General features: G+C 41.6%; 1 protein-coding gene across 1 annotated transcript in view; it reads right to left on the bottom strand.

Annotated features, from left to right (window-relative positions):
- The window catches only part of TNR (tenascin R), an 89,474-nt gene that overhangs the window by 7,499 nt on the left and 60,240 nt on the right, over window positions 1–21,735 (bottom strand). The window contains exons 17-18 of the mRNA XM_061183081.1: window positions 4,982–5,133; window positions 3,457–3,553 (exon numbers count right to left, since the gene is read on the bottom strand). Of these exons, the coding sequence (XP_061039064.1) occupies window positions 3,457–3,553; window positions 4,982–5,133 (249 nt within the window). The remainder of the gene's footprint in view (window positions 1–3,456; window positions 3,554–4,981; window positions 5,134–21,735) is intronic.

Below are 21,735 nucleotides of genomic sequence, written 5' to 3'. Positions count from 1 at the left end.
AGCTGCTAACAACTCACAGCTGCCTCCTTCTTGGATCATTGCCCTTGACCAGACAGGAGTTGCTCTACTCTGGAAGTTACCTGCTCCCTCCCCCATGCCTTGGGGCAAACCTCCATCAATACCTGATGTGGAGGTACCAAATCCCAGCCCCCTTGCCCCATTGGGGACCAACTCTGAGGAGCAATTCATGATCCAGAGCTTCCCTGAGGATCATACTGAAGCTAGTCTCCCACCAAGATCACACTGTTGAACATTTCCCCCTGCTCTATGCTACTTCCCTCATTCCCCGTCTGAGAGCACTCCTCTGATAAATCACTTGAACAAGAATCCCTGTCTCAGGCTTTGCTTCTAGGGAACCCAACTTACAACATAAACCATGGGTCAGAGTGTTACCCCTAACCTGAGTATTGTCACCGAACTACACATCACCAGGCCGTGCTTCTATTTAAGAGCCCTCCCCGGCTCCCTATTACATATGGCGTTGAGTCAAACCTTCTCTTCCCCACTTTAGGTACCACAACGTGCCTTTGTTCAACCCATCTTACCTCATTTTCTTCTTTCCCTGAGCTGCATCTTTGCTCTGGTTGGATGGATTTTCCATTGTCCCGTTTGCACATGTCAAAAGGATCCCTGCCTTCCCTCTTTTCTTGTGTGCTTCCCTCCTGCATTCTTCTTACTCATCCCTCAATGCCTTCTCCAGGAAGCTGACTCTTCCTTCTCTGAGTATCTGCAGCCTTCTTGTCAGTAGCTCATAGATTAGTACAGTGTTTCCCAATGTGGGAGGGCATCTCTGATGATATGAGAAGTAGTTGGGGAATAAGGACTAAATAACTTTGAACATGTAGGGAGAAAGATATTTCCAAATTCTCTCTTTTTCTTAATAGATTAAGGGGAAACTTTAACCCTGATCCTAACGGTAACTCTCAGTCTCAGTTTGGATCTTGTACTTTGTGGTTTACACCCAACACTTTCTAATCTCCATTTTTAGTACCACCAACACAGCAACAACTGGCATTTAATAATATATATACTGTTTTCTTTTCATTGAGTTTATTTTTGAGACTCCCTTTTATTTATGGCACATGATGACTAGCTTTCCATTTTTGGCACTGCTGTAAAGTTTCTTTCACAAAACAGTAGATTTCTTTAAAAAAACAAGCGAGATATAGAAAATTCAAGTGCGTGGTAGTTCAGATATTTCCCAGATATGGTAAAAATTGTGAACGTGGTGTACCGTAGCTGAGGTTTGGGAAACATGAGCACTGTCTGCTATCGGTGCATTGATTCCTGTGCTTTATACTTATCTCCCAAGCTGTTTGTAAACTCTTAGAAGGTAAGGATATTTTCTGATTTACTTGATTTCTCTTTCAATGTTTTTTTTTTTTTTTTTTTTTTTAAAGGGAACGCTATTTATTTATTTATTTATTCTGGCTGTGTTGGGTCTTCGTTTCTGTGCGAGGGCTTTCTCTAGTTGCGGCGAGCGGGGGCCACTCCTCATCGCGGTGCGCGGGCCTCTCACCGCCGCGGCCTCTCTTGTTGCGGAGCACAAGCTCCAGACGCGCAGGCTCAGTAGTTGTGGCTCACGGGCCCAGCTGCTCCGCGGCACGTGGGATCCTCCCAGACCAGGGCTCGAACCCATGTCCTCTGCATTGGCAGGCAGATTCTCAACCACTGCACCACCAGGGAAGCCCTCTTTCAATGTTTTTATGTGATTTTTACCTTATATTTTTTATTATGTTCAACAGCAAATACAGATCTGGGCATCTAATAGGCACTCAATAAATTCTTATCAAGTGATTGATTGATTGATTGTTATCTACTCTTTAGGTACCTACTATCCCCAGCCACTGTGATAAGTAATGAGGTTAGAAATGAATATGGTTTGGTCCCAGCCCTGAAAGAAGTTTACATAGTATAGTCAAGAGAGACAGAAAGGAAAATGGACGCTGATTTGGACCACAAAAGAGAAAGTAGCTAATTCTCCCACAGGCAAAGGGTGAGAAAAATGGGTAGGATAGGTCCTATGGAGGAAGAAGAGGTTAGCTGGGACTTTGAATATGCACAGAGCACAGCAAGGTGTATGGGGGAGGGGGAGAGTTGGATGGCAGAGCGTTCCTTGCAGAGGAAACATTAGTGATTCTAAGGGTTTGGAGTTTGGGGTGGGGAGGGATAAATTGGGAATTTGGGATTAACAGATACACACTACTATATATAAATAGATAAACAACAGGACCTACTTATAGCACAGGGAACTATATTCAATATCTTGTAATAACCTATAATGGAAAAGAATCTTAAAAAGTATGTGTGTGTGTGTGTGTGTGTGTGTATATATATATATATATATATATATATATATATATATATATATATATATATATATATATAACTGAGTCACTTTGCTCTACACCTGAAACATTGTAAATCAACTATACTTCCATAAAAAAAGCGTTTGGAGTTTGGTGTTGGTTGGGAGGTGTAGGGAAGAGGAGCAGGGCTCTTGGTGGTGGGGAGCAGGCCCAAGAGGAGGGCCTTGTACCATAGCTAAGGTGTTTAGTCTTCACGTGCTGGTGATGGGGAGTGGTTTAAAAGTTCTACAAATGGGGTTAGCCGTTGCTCAGATTTTGGCGTGAGGGAGATGATTCTCCTGGCCATGTGGACAATGGGTGGTCCAGGAGGCAGGAAGGCCAGTTAGGGGTTGTTATATGAGCGTCCAGGAGAAAGACGTTGAGGCTAAGTGGGATAGTGACAGGGGAGAGAGAGAGGAGACCACGAATACAGAACACAATTATCCGCCTTTCCCCTGCCTCCCTTTATAATCACTGTGAAAATCCAACCAAGAGGGAGATGCAGGGAAAAATAAATTTACTACTTTCTGGGATTGGCTCCACTGCCATCTGCCTGGGTCAGGTGCGTGTTTATCTTCTCACACCAGTTCAGTTCTCAATCTACACCTCCTGCTTGTGTCAGACCTCTAGGAAATTGCTGGTCACCTCTAATGTCATTTTCATTTTTTCCCTTCCCGTCCCAAGTCAGTAATAACATTCTTCCAAGGAACTAGAGCTGAGTGACTGCCTCATTTCTCTTCTGACCTGCAGGCTGCCTGGCTGGTGCCTGGCTTCTGAGAGATGACCAGCCATCCTGTTGCCCCCTCTGCCCCCTTCCCTCACCAGGCAGCTCTCCCCGTTTGTAAAAGTTGCCTCATGTCAAGACCCATCAGCATAAGAGACTATTAATGAGGATGGGAAGAGACAGAGCAAAGAGGAAAACACCACACCATGATAGAAACAGATCAATAGTGGAGCCTAACAGAGCAAGAGGTACTGAAAGCAATTCACGAGCTGTCAGCTTCTCAACGGACACAGGGTTTCTGATAATCCCAGGTGGACACAGAAAGGAGAGAGATGGACAAAGAGCCCGAGCTGCATTCCAAGGGAATCAAAAAAGAGGCGTTACCCAGCCAAAACTCATCCTCCAGGTTCCCGAAGCCAACGCGGTACTCAGCCCATTTCCGGAAAAAATCAGTTTGGCCATTCTGCCGCCTCTGGAATACCTGTGAAGAGAAAGAGGGGGAATGAAGAAAATGCTAAGGAAAGTAAACTCTAACGAGTAAAACTGCTATAACTGGGTTTTATATCTGCAGTGACAAAGATTCTCAGATAAGCGCCACTGCAGTACGGAGCTCGGTATTTGCACAGCAGTCGTAGGAGATGCTCAGAGCCCTTCTGTGAAGCGCAGGGGCGCTTGATGAATAGGCCAGGGTGTAATGTTGACACTTATTTGCACCCCTGCAATGTAGAAAGGATATGAAGCCCCCAACTAGTCAAGGGAAATAGGCTTGGCTCTCAAATTAATCTTTTTGCACCACAGAATGCACTAGAAAGCATTTCTCACCAAAAGAATGGGACCAACTTCAGATCAGCTAGGAACTGTCATCATCCTATTTCAGGCAAAGCAATTGCATATCATTCACTTTCCGAGCTGTTTAAGTGCTAATTTCATTTACCCTCCAATACATCAGCCTCGACTTCAATCTCCAATTATGCTTTAAGAAGAAGGCACAAATATGTCAGAAACATAAAAGAAAATGCTTCCCAAGAGTGGCTGTTATGAGCACAGCCACCATTTAACTCCATTCAACAGCTATCCATTTTGCACTGTGAAAAATCCAGCGCTGTGTGTTGGTGCTAGAGGAGGGATCTGCAGGAGGAGGGTGGGTGGAGGGGCTGGGTTTCCATCTGCACTGCCTGAGCTAATGCTGCTCTGCTTGCAGGCCAGGCTGCCGGAACTCGCCCATCTGCGTAGTGGCCTGTACTGATGTGTGAGGCCATTCGCCAGGCTGCCCTTCCGCTTCTTTCTGTACTGCCCTATCAGACATGGGAGGAGGGTGGTGACAGGAAATGGTGTCTCTCTTTTCCCCACCGCTTCTCCTCCCTGAAGGCTATGACAGCTCTGGGGAGAACCAGAGAGGCCAGGGAAGGATGGGGACAGGGGTGGCCTTTGTAACTAGAGGGGGCTATCCGGGTTCTGCCCCTCATCTGCTCCGCCATATGCAATTCTCCAATAGAAAGATCCTAATCATCTCCCCATGGAGACTCACCTCCTCCTGCAGGGGACTCATCTCCTCTATTTCTTTATTATTTCCGCAGTCTTCATCAGGCAAGACCCCTGGGCCTCTCTGAGCCACTACTCCCTTTCCCTCCTGCATGAACTATCCCCACAGAAGGAGCCGTTTTCCTGGGGCTTCCTCACTGGGCTAGGCCACTGCAGCCTCGATATTCTTATTCCTTCCTGTGCTTCACCAAACCTATGGGCTGCTGAGCAAGGCCCTGAGGACAATGCAAAGCCCCAGGTTGGGCATGAGGGGAGTGGGTGAAAGGATGGCCAGAGGATGGTGAAGTGTGGATGGATGGGTGCTGAGCCAGGTGGACTGAAGCATCAATGATGCTGGTGGGCATGGAGAACAGCCGCAGGTACTTACAATCCAGCCACCCCCGTCGGTCGTCATGTCGCAGTACACCTGTAACTTCCGGCTTAGCTCTCCATTGAGGAAGATGGTGTAAACCCCGCTCAGAGTGTCTCCGTTCATCAAATGCTGGGCACAGTCTTGAGGATGAGGGAAGACCCGGCCCCCTGCACAAGAAAAGAAGCAATTTCCAGAAAGGGTCCTTCCTCCCACTATGCATAAGGGCCCCTTGGATCAGAGAACAGTTTAGAAGGTCTCACGGTACTTCATCAAGAGCTGTAAGGAATCCTCACTGAATCTGTGTATGAATCCTGCATCATCTTGCATTCCCTCTTTTCATCTGATGTTGGGTTTATCAGACAGTACACAGTTTTACGGGATCTGAGGACCAAAGAGCTGGGTTCGCTGTGTGGCTCCCCCATATTCACCTACTTGTTTAGCTTCGGCAAATAGCCTGACTTCCTGGCATCATCTTTTTATCAGAAAGATGGGGATAATAAAAATATTCCTCCACCAAGGGTGAAGGTATGTTAATGTACCTAGTAATTGGTTACTTAGGCGATGATTACAGAAGCATGGAGAACAATAAAACACCGCGGAGTCCACCTTTCAAAAGAACAAGAGGGATTAAGCACAGCTGTCCGCCGTCTTCACAGCAGCCAGTAAGGAATGCCTGAACAAGCTTAGCGTTAGCAAGAAGATGGATATCTGTTCCTCCTGCAGAATAATCTCCTGATTGCACTAAACAATCAAATGGCCATGTTTTACAGTTCAGTTTAAGTTTAAGGAGAGGGCAGAGGAAATAAATTGCTGCTCATCTTTCAGAGAGAACAGCCCTATTTGTAGAACAATATCTAATTACCTGAAAGAAAAGCTTAAATCATGTGTCTTGAAGAGCTTAGCCTCAGGGCAGATTTTAATGTTTAACAGGCAAGCCAGAAAGCAGAGGTCCCATGGGAGGAGCTGTACTGTACTGCAGGAGCTGATGGAGCAAGTTAAAGGCAGAGCTTGGCACCGGAGGAAAAGTGGTTTGGGTGCTCTATAAATATATGATCTCTGGGTCACTGGAAAGTGTGGTGCCGTTGATGTGGTTCTGCATCCTTGAAGGGTAGCTAGGAAGAGAGGTGGGGTAGGGACTTCATGGGACCTACAGTGCCCCCTAGTGGCGGAACTCGTGCACTGCAGGTGTGACAGAGGGCCCCTTGGAGAGTCAGCCGGAGGGCCAGAGCAAGTGGCAGCATAATGCCACACAAGGGAGGTAACGTAGCAACCTCACTGAAGCATCCTGTGTTAGGGAGAGGTTGTAGGGGTTCGGTAGACTTTATGCAAGGCCCCTCTTGGAGATGTGTTAACTCCTCTTGCACAAGGACTGTCCAGCTTGCTTCCACACCACGGTCAAGGGTCGCTCGCATTTAAGGTAGTTTAGAACAAGGCACCGCCTGCTTCAGGCATACACCAGGGAATAACAGTATATTCCTATAGAACTAGTATTTTACCAAGTGTGCTTTTATTTCCATTTAATTCTTGCAAGAAACACAAGAGGAAGGCAGAATTGTTATAGATTGAAGTCTTATTTTACAAGGAAGGAAACTGTACTCAGAAAGATCGCATGACTTCCTGCATTCACTTGAACTCAAGTTTTCAGACCCCGAGTCAAGTGCTCCTTGAACTCTACTAAAACAGGGGATATAACATATGATACAGTTTACTGGATCTATATCTGTCCAGATAGCAAATGATTAACTAAAATCTATATTTATCTTATAAGCATATGAAGCCCCAGAAGTTAAAGTTACCTCAAAAAGTTCTATGTTCACATTAAATATCTTAACCCTCTCAAAACGTATTTCCTTAATAGCTGCAGAAAAGCTCTCAACTTTCATCTCCAGCCTGTCCTAGAGCTCAGTAGAGTTCCTGATCCCACCTATTCCTAGAGGGTCCAATTACGTTTCAGGGGTAGGTGTGGGTGAGTGCCTTCTCTCTCCCTGTTGCTTTGGGAGCACAGTTATTATTTCATGGCTTCCAGGCCATTCTCTAGCGGATCTTTGGAGCAACTATCCTGTCTGCCTTCCTTTCTCCCCTCTTTTCTCACTGCCTGAGTTTCTCATTTTAGATCAATACAAAACATGCTTGGTCTTCAGCTCACTCCTACCTTATGTGCTAATAGCCCTTTCTCCTGAATCAACTCAGTGCCTTAAAGGGGCCAGAACCCCAAATTTCTTCCCAATATCCAACATATCCCCCACAGAACATCTTCTCCCAAACCTCAAAACGACAGCCTCATCCAAATACACATATAAAACCAAACGAAACTTTAGAACAGACAAATAAATAATCTTATACAGGCTTCTTCACATTGATAAGATCAATTATTTAATTTTTCTATTACAGATACTTTCAAAAGGCTCAAACGTATTAGTTGCTTTAAAGGTAGAACTACCAAAAACAAATATAGGAAAATGAGATGATTTGCTGTGGAGGAGAGAAGTTTTCAAATATCTGAAGGGTGGTCATATGCCATGTGTAAAATAGGTAGCCAGTGGGAACCTGCTGTATAGCACAGGGAGCTCAGCTCTGTGCTCTGTGGTGACCGAGATGGGTGGGATGGCTGGGGAGGGAGGTCCAAGAGGGAGGGACACATATAGCTGATTCACTTCACTCTACAGCAGAAACTAACACAACATTGTAAAGCAACTGTATCTCAATAAAAAAAAATTTTTTTTAAAAGGATCCATTTTTATAAAGTCAGAAAACGGGAGAACTAGCTGCTGGACAATCATCGACAGGAAGACGCTGGAACTCACCAAAAGAGATACCCCACATCCAAAGACAAAGGAGAAGCCACAATGAGACGGTAGGAGGGGCGCAATCACAGTAAAATCAAATCCCATAACTAGTGGGTGGGTGACTCACAGACTGGCGAACACTTATACCACAGAAGTCCACCCACTGAAGTGAAGGTTCTGAGCCTCGCGTCAGGCTTCCCAACCTGGGGGTCCGGCAACGGGAGGAGGAATTCATAGAGAATCAGACTTTGAAGCCTAGTGGGAATTGATTGCAGGACTTCGACAGGACTGGGGGAAACAGAGACCCCACTCTTGGAGGGCGCACACAAAATAGTGTGCGCACCAGGACCCAGGGGAAGGAGCAGTGACGCCGGGGGAGACTGAACCAGACCTACCTGCTAGTGTTGGAAGGTCTCTTGCAGAGGCAGGGGGTGGCTCTGTTTCACCGTGGGGACAAGGACTGGCAGCAGAAGTTCTGGGAAGTACTCCTTGGCTTGAGCCCTCCCAGAGTCTGTCATTAGCCCCACCAAAGAGCCCAGGTAGGCTCCAGTGTTGGGTTGCCTCAGGCAAAACAACCAACAGGGAAGGAACCCAGCCCCACGCATCAACAGTCAAGTGGATTAAAGTTTTACTGAGCTCTGACCACCACAGCAACAGTCAGTTCTACCCACCACCAGAGCCTCCCATCAAGCCTCTTAGATAGCCTCAACCACCAGAGGGCAGACAGCAGAAGCAAGAAAAACTACAATCCTGCAGCCTGTGGAACAAAAACCACATTCACAGAAAGATAGACAAGATGAAAAGGCAGAGGGCTATATACCAGATGAAGGAACAAGATAAAACCCCAGAAAAACAACTAAATGAAGTGGAGATAGGCAACCTTCCAGAAAAAGAATTCAGAATAATGATAGTGAAGATGATCCAGAACCTTGGAATAAGAATGGAGGCAAAGATTGAGAAGATGCAAGAAATGTTTAACAAATATCTAGAAGAATTAAAGAACAAACAAACAGAGATGAACAATACAATAACTGAAAAAAACTACACTAGAAGGAATCAATAGCAGAATAACTGAGGCAGAAGAACGGATAAGTGACCTGGAAGACAGAATGGTGGAATTCACTGCTGCAGAACAGACTAAAGAAAAAAGAATGAAAAGAAATGAAGACAGCCTAAGAGACCTCTGGGACAACATTAAATGCAACAACATTTGTATTATAGGGGTCCCAGAAGGAGAAGAGACAGAGAAAGGACCAGAGAAAATATTTGAAGAGATTATAGTTGAAAACTTCCCTAACATTGGAAAGGAAATAGCCACCCAAGTCCAGGAAGCGCAGAGAGTCCCATACTGGATAAACCCAAAGAGAAACACGCCGAGACACATAGTAATCAAATTGGCAAAAATTAAAGACAAAGAAAAATTATTGAAAGCAACAAGGGAAAAACGACAAATAACATACAAGGGAACTCCCATAACGTTGACAGCTGATTTCTCAGCAGAAGCTCTACAAGCCAGAAGGGAGTGGCATGATATACTTAAAGTGATGAAAGGGAAGAACCTACAACCAAGATTACTCTACCCGGCAAGGATCTCATTTAGATTTGACGGAGAAATCAAAAGCTTTACAGACAAGCAAAAGCTAAGAGAATTCAGCACCACCAAACCAGCTCTACAACAAATGCTAAAGGAACTTCTCTAAGTGGGAAACACAAGAGAAGAAAAGGACCTACAAAAACAAACCCAAAACAATTAAGAAAATGGTAATAGGAACATACATATTGATAATTACCTTAAATGTGAATGGATTAAATGCTCCAACCAAAAGACACAGGCTTGCTGAATGGATACAAAAACAAGATCCATATATATGCTGTCTACAAGAGACCCACTTCAGACCTAGGGACACATACAGACTGAAAGTGAGGGGATGGAAAAAGATATTCCATGCAAATGGAAATCAAAAGAAAGCTGGAGCAGCAATACTCATATCAGACAAAATAGACTTTAAAATAAAGAATGTTACAAAAGACAAGGAAGGACACTACGTAATGTTCAAGGGATCAATCCAAGAAGAAGATATAACAATTACAAATATATATGCACCCAACATAGGAGCACCTCAATACCTAAGGCAACTGCTAACAGCTATAAAAGAGGAAATCGACAGTAACACAACAATAGTGGGGTACTTTAACACCTCACTTACACCAATGGACAGATCGTCCAAAATGAAAATAAATAAGGAAACAGAAGCTTTAAATGACACAATAGACCAGATAGATTTAATTGATATTTATAGGACATTCCATCCAAAAACAGCAGATTACACTTTCTTCTCAAGTACGCACGGAATATTCTCCAGGATAGATCACATCTTGGGTCACAAATCAAGCCTCAGTAAATTTAAGAAAATTGAAATCATATCAAGGATCTTTTCTGACCACAATGCTATGTGATTAGAAATGAACTAAAGGGAAAAAAACGTAAAAAACACAAACACATGGAAGCTAAACAATACGTTACTAAATAACCAAGAGATCACTGAAGAAATCAAAGAGGAAATCAAAAAATACCTAGAGACAAATGACAATGAAAACACGACGATCCAAAACCTATGGGATGCAGCAAAAGCAGTTCTAAGAGGGAAGTTTATAGCTATACAAGCCTACCTAAAGAAACAAGAAAAATCTCAAGTGAACAGTCTAACCTTACACCTAAAGGAACTAGAGAAAGAAGAACAAACAAAACCCAAAGTTAGCAGAAGGAAAGAAATCATAAAGATCAGAGTGGAAATAAATGAAATAGAAACAATAGCAAAGATCAATAAAACTAAAAGCTGGTTCTTTGAGAAGATAAACAAAATTGATAAGCCATTAGCCAGACTCATCAAGAAAAAGAGGGAGAGGACTCAAATCAATAAAATTAGAAATGAAAAAGGAGAAGTTACAACGGACACCTCCGAAATACAAAGCATCCTAAGAGACTACTACAAGCAACTCTATGCCAATAAAATGGACAACATGGAAGAAATGGAAAAATTCTTAGAAAGGTATAACCTTCCAAGACTGAACCAGGAAGAAACAGAAAATTTGAACAGACCAATCACAAGTAATGAAATTGAAACTGTGATTAAAAATCTTCCAACAAACAAAAGTCCAGGACCAGATGGCTTCACAGGTGAATTCTATCAAACATTTAGAGAAGAGCTAACACCCATCCTTCTCAAACTCTTCCAAAAAATTGCAGAGGAAGGAACACTCCCAAACTCATTCTATGAGGCCACCATCACCCTGATACCAAAACCAGACAAAGACACTACAAAAAAAGAAAATTACAGACCAATATCAGTGATGAATATAGATGCAAAAATCCTCAACAAAATACTAGCAAACAGAATCCAACAACACATTAAAAGGATCATACACCACGATCAAGTGGGATTTATCCCAGGGATGCAAGGATTCTTCAATATACGCAAATCAATCAATGTGATACACCATATTAACAAATTGAAGAATAAAAACCATATGATCATCTCAATAGATGCAGAAAAAGCTTTTGACAAAATTCAACACCCATTTATGATAAAAAGTCTCCAGAAAGTGGACACAGAGGGAATCTACCTCAACATAATGAAGGCCATATGTGACAAACCCACAGCAAATATCATTCTCAACAGTGAAAAACTGAAAGCATTTCCTCTAAGATAGGAATGAGACAAGGATGTCCACTCTCACCACTATTATTCAACATAGTTTTGGAAGCCCTAGCCACGGCAATCAGAGAAGAAAAAGAAATACAAATTGGAAAAGAAGAAGTAAAACTGTCACTGTTTGCAGATGACGTGATACTATACATAGAGAATCCTAAAAATGCCACCAGAAAACGACTAGAGCTAATCAATGAATTTGGTAAAGTTGCAGGATACAAAATTAATGCACAGAAATCTCTTGCATTCCTATACACTAATGATGAAAAATCTGAAAGTGAAATTAAGGAAACACTCCCATTTACCATTGCAACAAAAAGAATAAAATACCTAGGAATAAATTTACCTAAGGAGACAAATGACCTGTATGTAGACAACTATAAGACACTGATGAAAGAAATTAAAGATGATACCAAGAGATGGAGAGATATACCATGTTCTTGGATTGGAAGAATCAACATTGTGAAAATGACTATACTACCCAAAGCAACCTACAGATTCAATGCAATCCCTATCAAATTACCAATGGCATTTTTTACGGAACTAGAACAAATCATCTTAAAATTTGTGTGGAGACACAAAAGACCCCAAATAGCCAAAGCAGTCTTGAGGGAAAAAAACGGAGCTGGAGGAATCAGACTCCCTGACTTCAGACTATACTACAAAGCTACAGTAATCAAGACAATATGGTACTGGCATAAAAACAGAAACATAGATCAATGGAACAAGATAGAAAGCCCAGAGATAAACCCATGCACCTATGGTCAACTAATCTATGACAAAGGAGGCAAAGATATACAATGGAGAAAAGACAGTCTCTTCAATAAGTGGTGCTGGAAAAACTGGACAGCTACATGTAAAAGAATGAAATTAGAACACTCCCTAACACCATACACAAAAATAAACTCAAAATGGATTCGAGCCCTAAATGTAAGACTGGACACTGTAAAACTCTTAGAGGAAAATATAGGAAGAACACTCTTTGACATAAATCACAGCAAGATCTTTTTTGACCCACCTCCTAGAGTAATGGAAATAAAAACAAAAATAAACAAATGGGACTTAATGAAACAAAAGCTTTTGCACAGCAAAGGAAACTATAAACAAGACGAAAAGACAACTCTCAGAATGGGAGAAAATATTTGCAAACAAATCAACAAAGGATTAATCTCCAAAATATACAAGCAGCTCATGCAGCTCAATATTAAAAAAACAAACAACCCAATCAAAAAATGGGCAGAAGACCTAAATAGACATTTCTCTAAGGAAGACATACAGATGGCCAAGAGGTACAAGAAAAGCTGCTCAACATCACCAATTATTAGAGAAATGCAGATCAAAACTACAATGAGGTATCACCTCACACCAGTTAGAATGGGCATCATCAGAAAATCTACAAACAACAAATGCTGGAGAGGGTGTGGAGAAAAGGGAACCCTCCTGCACTGTTGGTGGGAATGTAAATTGATACAGCCACTGTGGAGAACAGTATGGAGGTTCCTTAAAAAACTAAAAATAGAATTACCATATGACCCAGCAATCCCACTACTGGGCATATACCCAGAGAAAACCATAATTCCAAAAGACACATGCACCCCAAGGTTCATTGCAGCACTATTTACCATAGCCAGGTCATGGAAGCAACCTAAATGCCCATCGACAGATGAATGGATAAAGACGAAGTGGTACATATATACAATGGAATATTACTCAGCCATAAAAAGGAACGAAATTGAGTCATTTGTTGAGACGTGGATGGATCTAGAGACTGTCATACAGAGTGAAGTAAGTCAGAAAGAGGAAAACAAATATCGTATATTAACGCATGTATGTGGAACCTAGAAAAATGGTACAGATGAACCGGTTTTCAGGGCAGAAGTTGAGACACAGTTGTAGAGAACAAACATATGGACACCAAGAGGGGAAAACCGTGGTGGGGTGGGGATGGTGGTGTGCTGAATTGGGCGATTGGGATTGACATGTATACACTGATGTGTATAAAATTGATGACTGATAAGAACCTGCAGTACAAACAAACAAACAAAACAACTAATACTAAAAAAAAAAAAAAAAAAGGAATGAAATACTGACACACACTATAGCATGGCTGAACCTTGAAAGCATGGTCTCACTGAAAGAAGCGAGACACGACAGGCCACATATTGAATGACTCCATTTCTATGCAATGACCCAAAGAGGTAAATCCATGGAGACAGAAAGCAGAGCAGTGGTGACCAGGGACTGGGGTGACAGGAGTGAGGAATGACTGCTTATGGGGGGGGTGGGATTATCCCTTGTGTTGATGAAAATGTTCTAAAATTGGTTCTGGTGTTGGTTGCACAAGTCTGTGAATATACTAAAAACCATTGAATTGTGTACTTTAAATGGGAGAATTGTGTGATATATTATCTCAATAAAGTGGTTTATTAAAAAAAAAAAAAGAAAACGGGAATAAAATCAACTTAAGAAAAAAGTGTGACCTAAGGAGTGTCAAAAGTTCTGATCGGATGAAGGTCTCAGACTGCACCTTGGGAGAGGAGGGGTCGTGTTTTCTTCCTTCTGGGCCTTCACGTTGGACTGGTCGGTGGAGGCACTCACCAGATATATGTGGGACTGATGCATAGTTGCTGGGTGTGCTTGCCTTACCTTTGACAAATGGCAAGGCCACCTGGTGGTTTAGAGATTCCACTTATCATAATTTAGTCTGTGGCATTAATGGAAAGATAATCAAAAGCATTTTTCTTATGCAGAATATCTGCAGCGGCAATATTCACATCTTGGGAACAACATTTACCGTGAAACCACTCTTCTCCACCCGCCTCCGACCCTCAAGACTGTAAAAGTTTTACCTCATACCACCAGTCCATGATCAAATTATTATTCCTTTTCACCTGATGAGAGGAAGTAGGCTCACTAATTGTTCCCAAGCCAGGGACTATTAAAATTCAGGTTCCTGGGTTCTGCAGCAGATCTGCTGAATCAGAATGCTGGGGGGTAAGTGTCAGGAATCAGTGTTTCACCAGAGCTCTTCAGATGAGCCTGAAGACCAGCTGGACTTGAACTCCACTCTTTCTCCAGTATGTTTCCCTCTCCTCAGAGAGTGCAGAGGTGGAACTGGTTAGCTAGACTGTGCCCCAAGGGGTGTGATGGTCTGCTTTCTCTGCTGAGATCCATATGGCAGGGTGGATAAATAGACCGAGTGTCTGTCTGTCTGTCTCTCACCCTCCTTCCCCTCTTTCCTTATTTTCTTTCCCTTTCTCCCTTTCCTTCTCTCTCCCTTTCCTTCCCTCTCTCTTTCCCAGTAAGCATGTCTTGAGTGGGCTGGTCCCAAGATGTAAATTGAGTGAGAAGGGATACGAGACTCTATCCTTGAGTTTAAGCCTTGTGTTCCAGTTTTTAACATTAGGTTGTCCTCTGGGGTGGACTCAGGCTTAGCTAATAATAAAGAATACACTGATTCCCAATCTGCTTTGTTCATTGTGTATATACTGTGGCTTCACACATTTTTAAGAGATAGGGCAGTTTTCAGGCATCCCTAGCTCTCTGGATGTTATACCATCTAATATCATCAAAAACTCACCTTTAATCCTAACAAAGATCATCCCAGTAATTTTTCCCAAGGCAGAAATTTTAGGATGAAGAGAAAAACTGGAAGGCTTTTCTTCCCTTCCCCTTTGATACAATTACTAGGGTCTGGCCTGACAAAGAGGCTTCTTTCCCCCCGCCCCCCGCTTTTTTTTTTTTTAATGCAGGCTGTGGTGATTACCAAGTTAACAGGAAAGCAATGCCAAGTGATCGGTACACTGAAATGTCTCATGGTTAAGCATCTCTAGATATAATTGGGAGTGCAACAGGGCCGGGGCACTCACTGGAAGAATTGCTCAGAAATTGGTTTGGGTTGGGCATCCGGAGGCTGAATGCTGAGTAGAGGGAAGTGAGCTATATGACACACAGTGCAAATGGAGAGCCCCCAGCCAGCTGGGAGTGAAGGGAGAGACTCTTTCTGTCCCTTACTTGCTTTGTGTTCTTGAATGTGGTCTTTAAAGTGGTCAGAGTTAATGGCTTTGGAAAGTGTCTGCCCACTGCCCACTCTTAATGGCCTTAGCATCAGGACCAAAACCATGATATCAGTGTTTCTCTCTGAGAACAACCTCAGCAAGTCTCTCTGCAACTGCAGAGAAAAGGGTGCTGCTCCATACTAGCACAGGTGAGACCACCTCTGGCCACCCACACTTACATTTTTTTCACAGAAGTGAGTTTGTGGGTAGCAGGGTTTTGGGAGTCAGTCTGAGGCTGTGGACAGGGAAAAGTTATCTGTTTAGTCCACATGGGCTGTCAAACCTACCACCTTAGCCTCCTTCACAGCATCTTCCAATTCATTTACCTGTTCATTCTTTTGTGTATTTATTCAACAAACATATAAGAAGTGTCTGTTGGGGGTCTAAATACTGGGCTAACAGATTGGAATACAAGGAAGAAAAAGACACAGTTCCATCTTTCAGGTTGCTCACACTCTGGTGGAAGAAATAGAACAATATAATCCCAAGTTCTAAGTACTCTGGAAAAGAGATAAACATAGGGAGCTATCAAAACATGGAAGTGGGCATGCAATGAATTCTGGGGCTGGTGAGGGTAGGGTGAGTGGTGGAGCCTGGTATGGGGCAGAGATGAGCAAATACTAATCAGAAAGTGCTTCTTAATTTAGGAACTGATGTAGAAGTTAACCACAAATTGGTGGAAGAGAGGTGTTCTAGGTCTGTGCAAAAAATGGCCTATGTAGGAAACTGCAGGTTTAGCCAGAAAACAAGAGGAAGAGCTGGGTTGGATGGATAAGGGAGAGTTTTGGGGAGATAAGAGGGACTGGATCATGCCATTTAAGGAGGTGGACCTTCTCCTGAAGGAAACAGGATGAAGAGTCCTGATGGACTTTAAGCTCAAGTTTTTAGAAAGATCATTCTCACTGTAGTGTAGAGAACGAATTAGATGAGGGTGAGAGTGGAGGTAAGACCCCATTCAGGAGGTAGCAGTGGGAATCAAGGTAGAGAGGTAACAACAGTCTTTAAGGAGTCAATGGAAACATAGAATTAACTGAGCAGTAGACAGCTTGAGTGTCTCTATCTTAAGCAGAGTTGCTGAGGAAGGTCTTAAGCACGGCAGACCACCTGCCTTCTACCCACAAAGGACAAATGCAACAGGCTTCCAAATCTTTCCTTCGAATTTACTTGACTATTCCTTGGATTTACTTATATCAGGAGACCCAAATGCATGGCAGATTAATTGATCACAGACTGGTAGCTTCCAGCCTGGCCCCTCTCTGTGGCTCTTGATTTAATATGGCAAGGAGAGGGTTGGGTTATGGTAAAGCCTCTTACTTGGTCTCTTCTTGCTATTCTGGCTCCACTTGCATCTATTCTCCATATTTTAACCAGAGTAATCTTTTAATAATGTACATGTGATACTATCTCATCCTTTTTCTCACTTGATGGAAACCCTCCAATAGCTTCTCCAGTGCAACAGCTCTGATTGCAATGGCCTCCTGCAATTAGAATAAAAACTAAAGTCCTGAACACATCCTATAACTTCCTGCATGCTCTGACTCTGCCTTGCACTCGTCCCACTTTCTCATTGGCTTTCTTTTATTTCTTAAATTTATTTTTTATTTTTTATTTTTTTGGGTAATTTTGCCAATATTTTTTTAAATTTTATTTTTTTTATATGGCAGGTTCTTATTAGTTATCTATTTTATACATATTAGTGTATATATGTCAGTCTCAATCTCCCACTTCATCCCACCACCACCACCACCACCCCCTGCCCTGCTTTCCCCCCATGGTGTCCGTACGTTTGTTCTCTACAACTGTGTCTCTATTTCTGCCTTGCAAACCGGTTCATCTGTACCATTTTTCTAGATTCCACATATATGCGTTAATATACGAAATTTGTTTTTCTCTTTCTGACTTACTTCACTCTGTATGACAGTCTCTAGGTCCATCCACCTCACTACAAATGACCCAATTTTGTTCCTTTATATGGCTGAGTAGTATTCCATTCTATATATGTACCACATCTTCTTTATCCATTTGACTGTCTGTCGATGGGCATTTAGGCTGCTTCCATGACCTGGCTATTGTAAATAGTGCTGCAACGAACCTTGGGGTGCATGTGTCTTTTGGAATTATGGTTTTCTCTGGGTATATGCCCAGTAGTGGGATTGCTGGGTCATATGGTAATTCTATTTTTAGTTTTTTAAGGAACCTCCATACTGTTCTCCATAGTGGCTGTATCAATTTACATTCCCACCAACAGTGCAGGAGGGTTCCCTTTTCTCCACACCCTCTCCAGCATTTGTTGTTTGTAGATTTTCTGATGATGCCCATTCTAACTGGTGTGAGGTGATACCTCACTGTAGTTTTGATCTGCATTTCTCTAATAATTGGTGATGTTGAGCAGTTTTCTTGTACCTCTTGGCCATCTGTATGTCTTCTTTAGAGAAATGTCTATTTAGGTCTTCTGCCCATTTTTTGATTGGGTTGTTTGTTTTCTTAATATTGAGCTGCATGAGCTGCTTGTATATTTTGGAGATTAATCCTTTGTTGATTTGTTTGCAAATATTTTCTCCCATTCTGAGAGTTGTCTTGTTTATAGTTTCCTTTGCTGTGCAAAAGCTTTTGTTTCATTAAGTCCCATTTGTTTATTTTTGTTTTTATTTCCATTACTCTAGGAGGTGGGTCAAAAAAGATCTTGCTGTGATTTATGTCAAAGAGTGTTCTTCCTATGTTTTCCTCTAAGAGTTTTATAATGTCTGGGCTTACATTTAGGTCTTTAATCCATTTTGAGTTTATATTTGTGTATGGTGTTAGGGAGTGTTCTAATTTCATCCTTTTACATGTAGCTGTCCAGTTTTCCCAGCACCACTTATGGAAGAGACTGTCTTTTCTCCATTGTATATCCTTCCCTCCTTTGTCATAGATTAGTTGACCATAGGTGTGTGGGTTTATCTCTGAGCTTTCTATCCTGTACAATTGATCCATATTTCTGTTTTTGTGCCAGTACCATATTGTCTTGATTACTGTAGCTTTGTAGTATAGTTTGAAGCCAGGGAGTCTGATTCCTCCAGCTCTGTTTTTTTCCCTCAAGACTGCTTTGGCTATTCGGGGTCTTTTGTGTCTCCATACAAATTTTAAGATTTTTTGTTCTAGTTCTGTAAAAAATGCCATTGGTAATTTGATAGGGATTGCATTGAATCTGTAGATTGCTTTGGGTAGTATAGTCATTTTCCCAATATTGATTCTTCCAGTCCAAGAACAAGGTATATCTCTCCATTTGTTTGTGTCATCTTTGATTTCTTTCATCAGTGTCTTACAGTTTTCTGAGTACAGGTCTCTTACCTCCTTAGGTAGGTTTATTCCTAGGTATTTTATTCTTTTTGTTACAATGGTGAGTGGGATTGTTTCCTTAGTTTCTCTTTCTGATCTTTCATTGTTAGTGTATAGGAATGCAAGAGATTTCTGTGCATTAATTTTGTATCCTGCAACTTTACCAAATTCCTTGATTAGCTCTAGTAGTTTTCTGGTGGCATCTTTAGGGTTATCTATGTATCTGCAAACAGTGATAGTTTGACTTCTTCTTTTCCAATTTGTATTATTTTTATTTCTTTTTCTTCTCTGATTGCTGTGGCTAGGACTTCCAGAACTATGTTGAATAATAATGGCTAGACTGGATATCCTTGTCTTGTTCCTGATCTTAGAGGAAATGCTTTCAGTTTTTCACCTTTGAGAATGATGTTTGCTGTGGGTTTGTCATATATGGCCTTTATTATGTTGAGGTAGCTTCCCTCTATGCCCACTTTCTGGAGAGTTTTTATCATAAATGAGTGTTGAATTTTGTCAAAAGTTTTTTCTGCATTTATGGAGATGATCATATGGTTTTTTTTCTTCAATTTGTTAATATGGTGTATCACATTGATTGATTTGTGTATATTGAAGAAGGCTTGCATCCCTGGGATAAATCCCACTTGATCATGGTGTATGATCCTTTTAATGTGTTGTTGGATTTGGTTTGCTAGTATTTTGTTGAGGATTTTTGCATCTATATTCATCAGTGATATTGGTCTGTAATTTTTTTTTTTGTAGTATCTCTGTCTGGTTTTGGTATCAGGGTGATGGTGGCCTCGTAGAATGAGTTTAGGAGTATTCCTTCCTCTGCATTTTTTTGGAAGAGTTTGAGAAGGATGGGTGTGTTAGCTCTTCTCTAAATGTTTGATAGAATTCACCTGTGAAGCCATCTGGTCCTAGACTTTTCTTTGTTGGAAGATTTTTTTTTAAATTTATTCATTTTTATTTGTTTTTGGCTGCATTGGGTCTTTGTTGCTGTGTGCGGGCTTCTCATTGCTGTGGCTTCTCTTGTGGCAGAGCACGGGCTCTAGGCGCACGGGCTCAGTAGTTGTGCCTCACAGGCTCTAGAGCGCAGGCTCAGTAGTTGTGGTGCACGGGCTTAGTTGCTCCGTGGCATGTGGGATCTTCCCAGACCAGGGCTCAAACCCGTGTCCCCTGCATTGGCAGGCAGATTCTTAACCACTGCGCCACCAGGGAAGCCCATGTTAGAAGATTTTTAATCACAGTTTCAATTTCATTACTTGTGTTTGGTCTGTTCATATTTTCTATTTCTTCCTGGTTCAGTCTTGGAAGGTTATACCTTTCTAAGAATTTGTCCATTTCTTCCAGGTGTCCATTTTATTGGCATGGAGTTGTTTGTAGTAGTCTCTTATGATGCTTTGTATTTCTGTGGTGTCCGTTGTAACTTCTCCTTTTTCATTTCTAATTTTATTGATTTGAGTCCTCTCCTTCTTTTTCTTGATGAGTCTGGCTAAAGGTTTATCAATTTTGTTTATCTTCTCAAAGAACCAGCTTTTAGTTATATTGATCTTTACTATTGTTTTCTTTGTTTCTATTTCATTTATTTCTGCTCTGATCTTTATGATTTCTTTCCTTCTACTAACTTTGGGTTTTGTTTGTTCTTCTTTCCCTAGTTTCTTAGGTGTAAGGTTAGATTGTTTATTTGAGATGTTTCTTGTTTCTTGAGGTAGGATTGTATTGCTATAAACTTCCCCTTTGAACTGCTTTTGCTGCATCCCATAGGTTTTTGGATCATTGTGTTTTCATTGTCATTTGTCTCTAGGTATGTTTTGATTTCCTCTTTGATTTCTTCAGTGATCTCTTGGTTATTTAGTAATGTATTGTTTAGCCTCCATGTGTTTGTGTTTTTTACGTTTTTATCCCTGTAATTTATTTCTAATGTCATAGCATTGTGGTTGGAAAAGATCCTTGATATGATGTCAAGTTTCTTAATTTTACCAAGGCTTGATTTGTGACCCAAGATGTGATCTATCCTGGAGAATGCTACGTGTGCACTTGAGAAGAAAGTGTAATCTGCTGTGTTTGGATGGAATGTCCTATAAATATCAATTAAATCTATCTGGTCTATTGTGTCATTTAAAGCTTGTGTTTCCTTATTAATTTTCTGTCTGGATGATCTGTCCATTGGTGTAAGTGAGGTGTTAAAGTACCCCACTATTGTTGTGTTACTGTCGATTTCCTCTTTTATAGCTGTTAGCAGTTGCCTTAGGTATTGAGGTGCTCCTAATTTGGGTGTATATATATATATATTTATAATTATTATATCTTCTTGGATTGATCCCTTGATCATTATGTAGTATCCTTCCTTGTCTCTTGTAACAGTATTTTAAAGTCTATTTTATCTGATATGAGTATTGCTGCTCCAGCTTTCTTTTGATTTCCATTTGCATGGAATATCTTTTTCCATCCCCTCACTTTCAGTCTGTATGTGTCCCTAGGTCTGAAGTGGGTCTCTTGTAGACAGCATATATATGGGTCTTGTTTTTGTATCCATTCAGCAAGCCTGTGTCTTTTGGTTGGAGCATTTAATCCATTCACATTTAAGGTAATTATCAATATGTATGTTCCTATTACCATTTTCTTAATTGTTTTGGGTTTGTTTTTGTAGGTCCTTTTCTTCTCTTGTGTTTCCCACTTAGAGAAGTTCCTTTACCATTTGTCGTAGAGCTGGTTTGGTGGTGCTGAATTCTCTTAGCTTTTGCTTGTCTGTAAAGCTTTTGATTTCTCTGTCAAATCTGAATGAGATCCTTGCCAGGTAGAGTAATTTTGGTTGTAGCTTCTTCCCTTTCATCACTTTAAATGTATCATGCCATTCCCTTCTGTCTTGGAGAGTTTCTGCTGAGAAATCAGCTGTCATC

Source organism: Eubalaena glacialis, chromosome 3 (assembly GCF_028564815.1).
Source record: "Eubalaena glacialis isolate mEubGla1 chromosome 3, mEubGla1.1.hap2.+ XY, whole genome shotgun sequence".
NCBI lineage: Eukaryota > Metazoa > Chordata > Mammalia > Artiodactyla > Balaenidae > Eubalaena > Eubalaena glacialis.
This window is presented reverse-complemented; position numbering and strand designations above follow the sequence as displayed.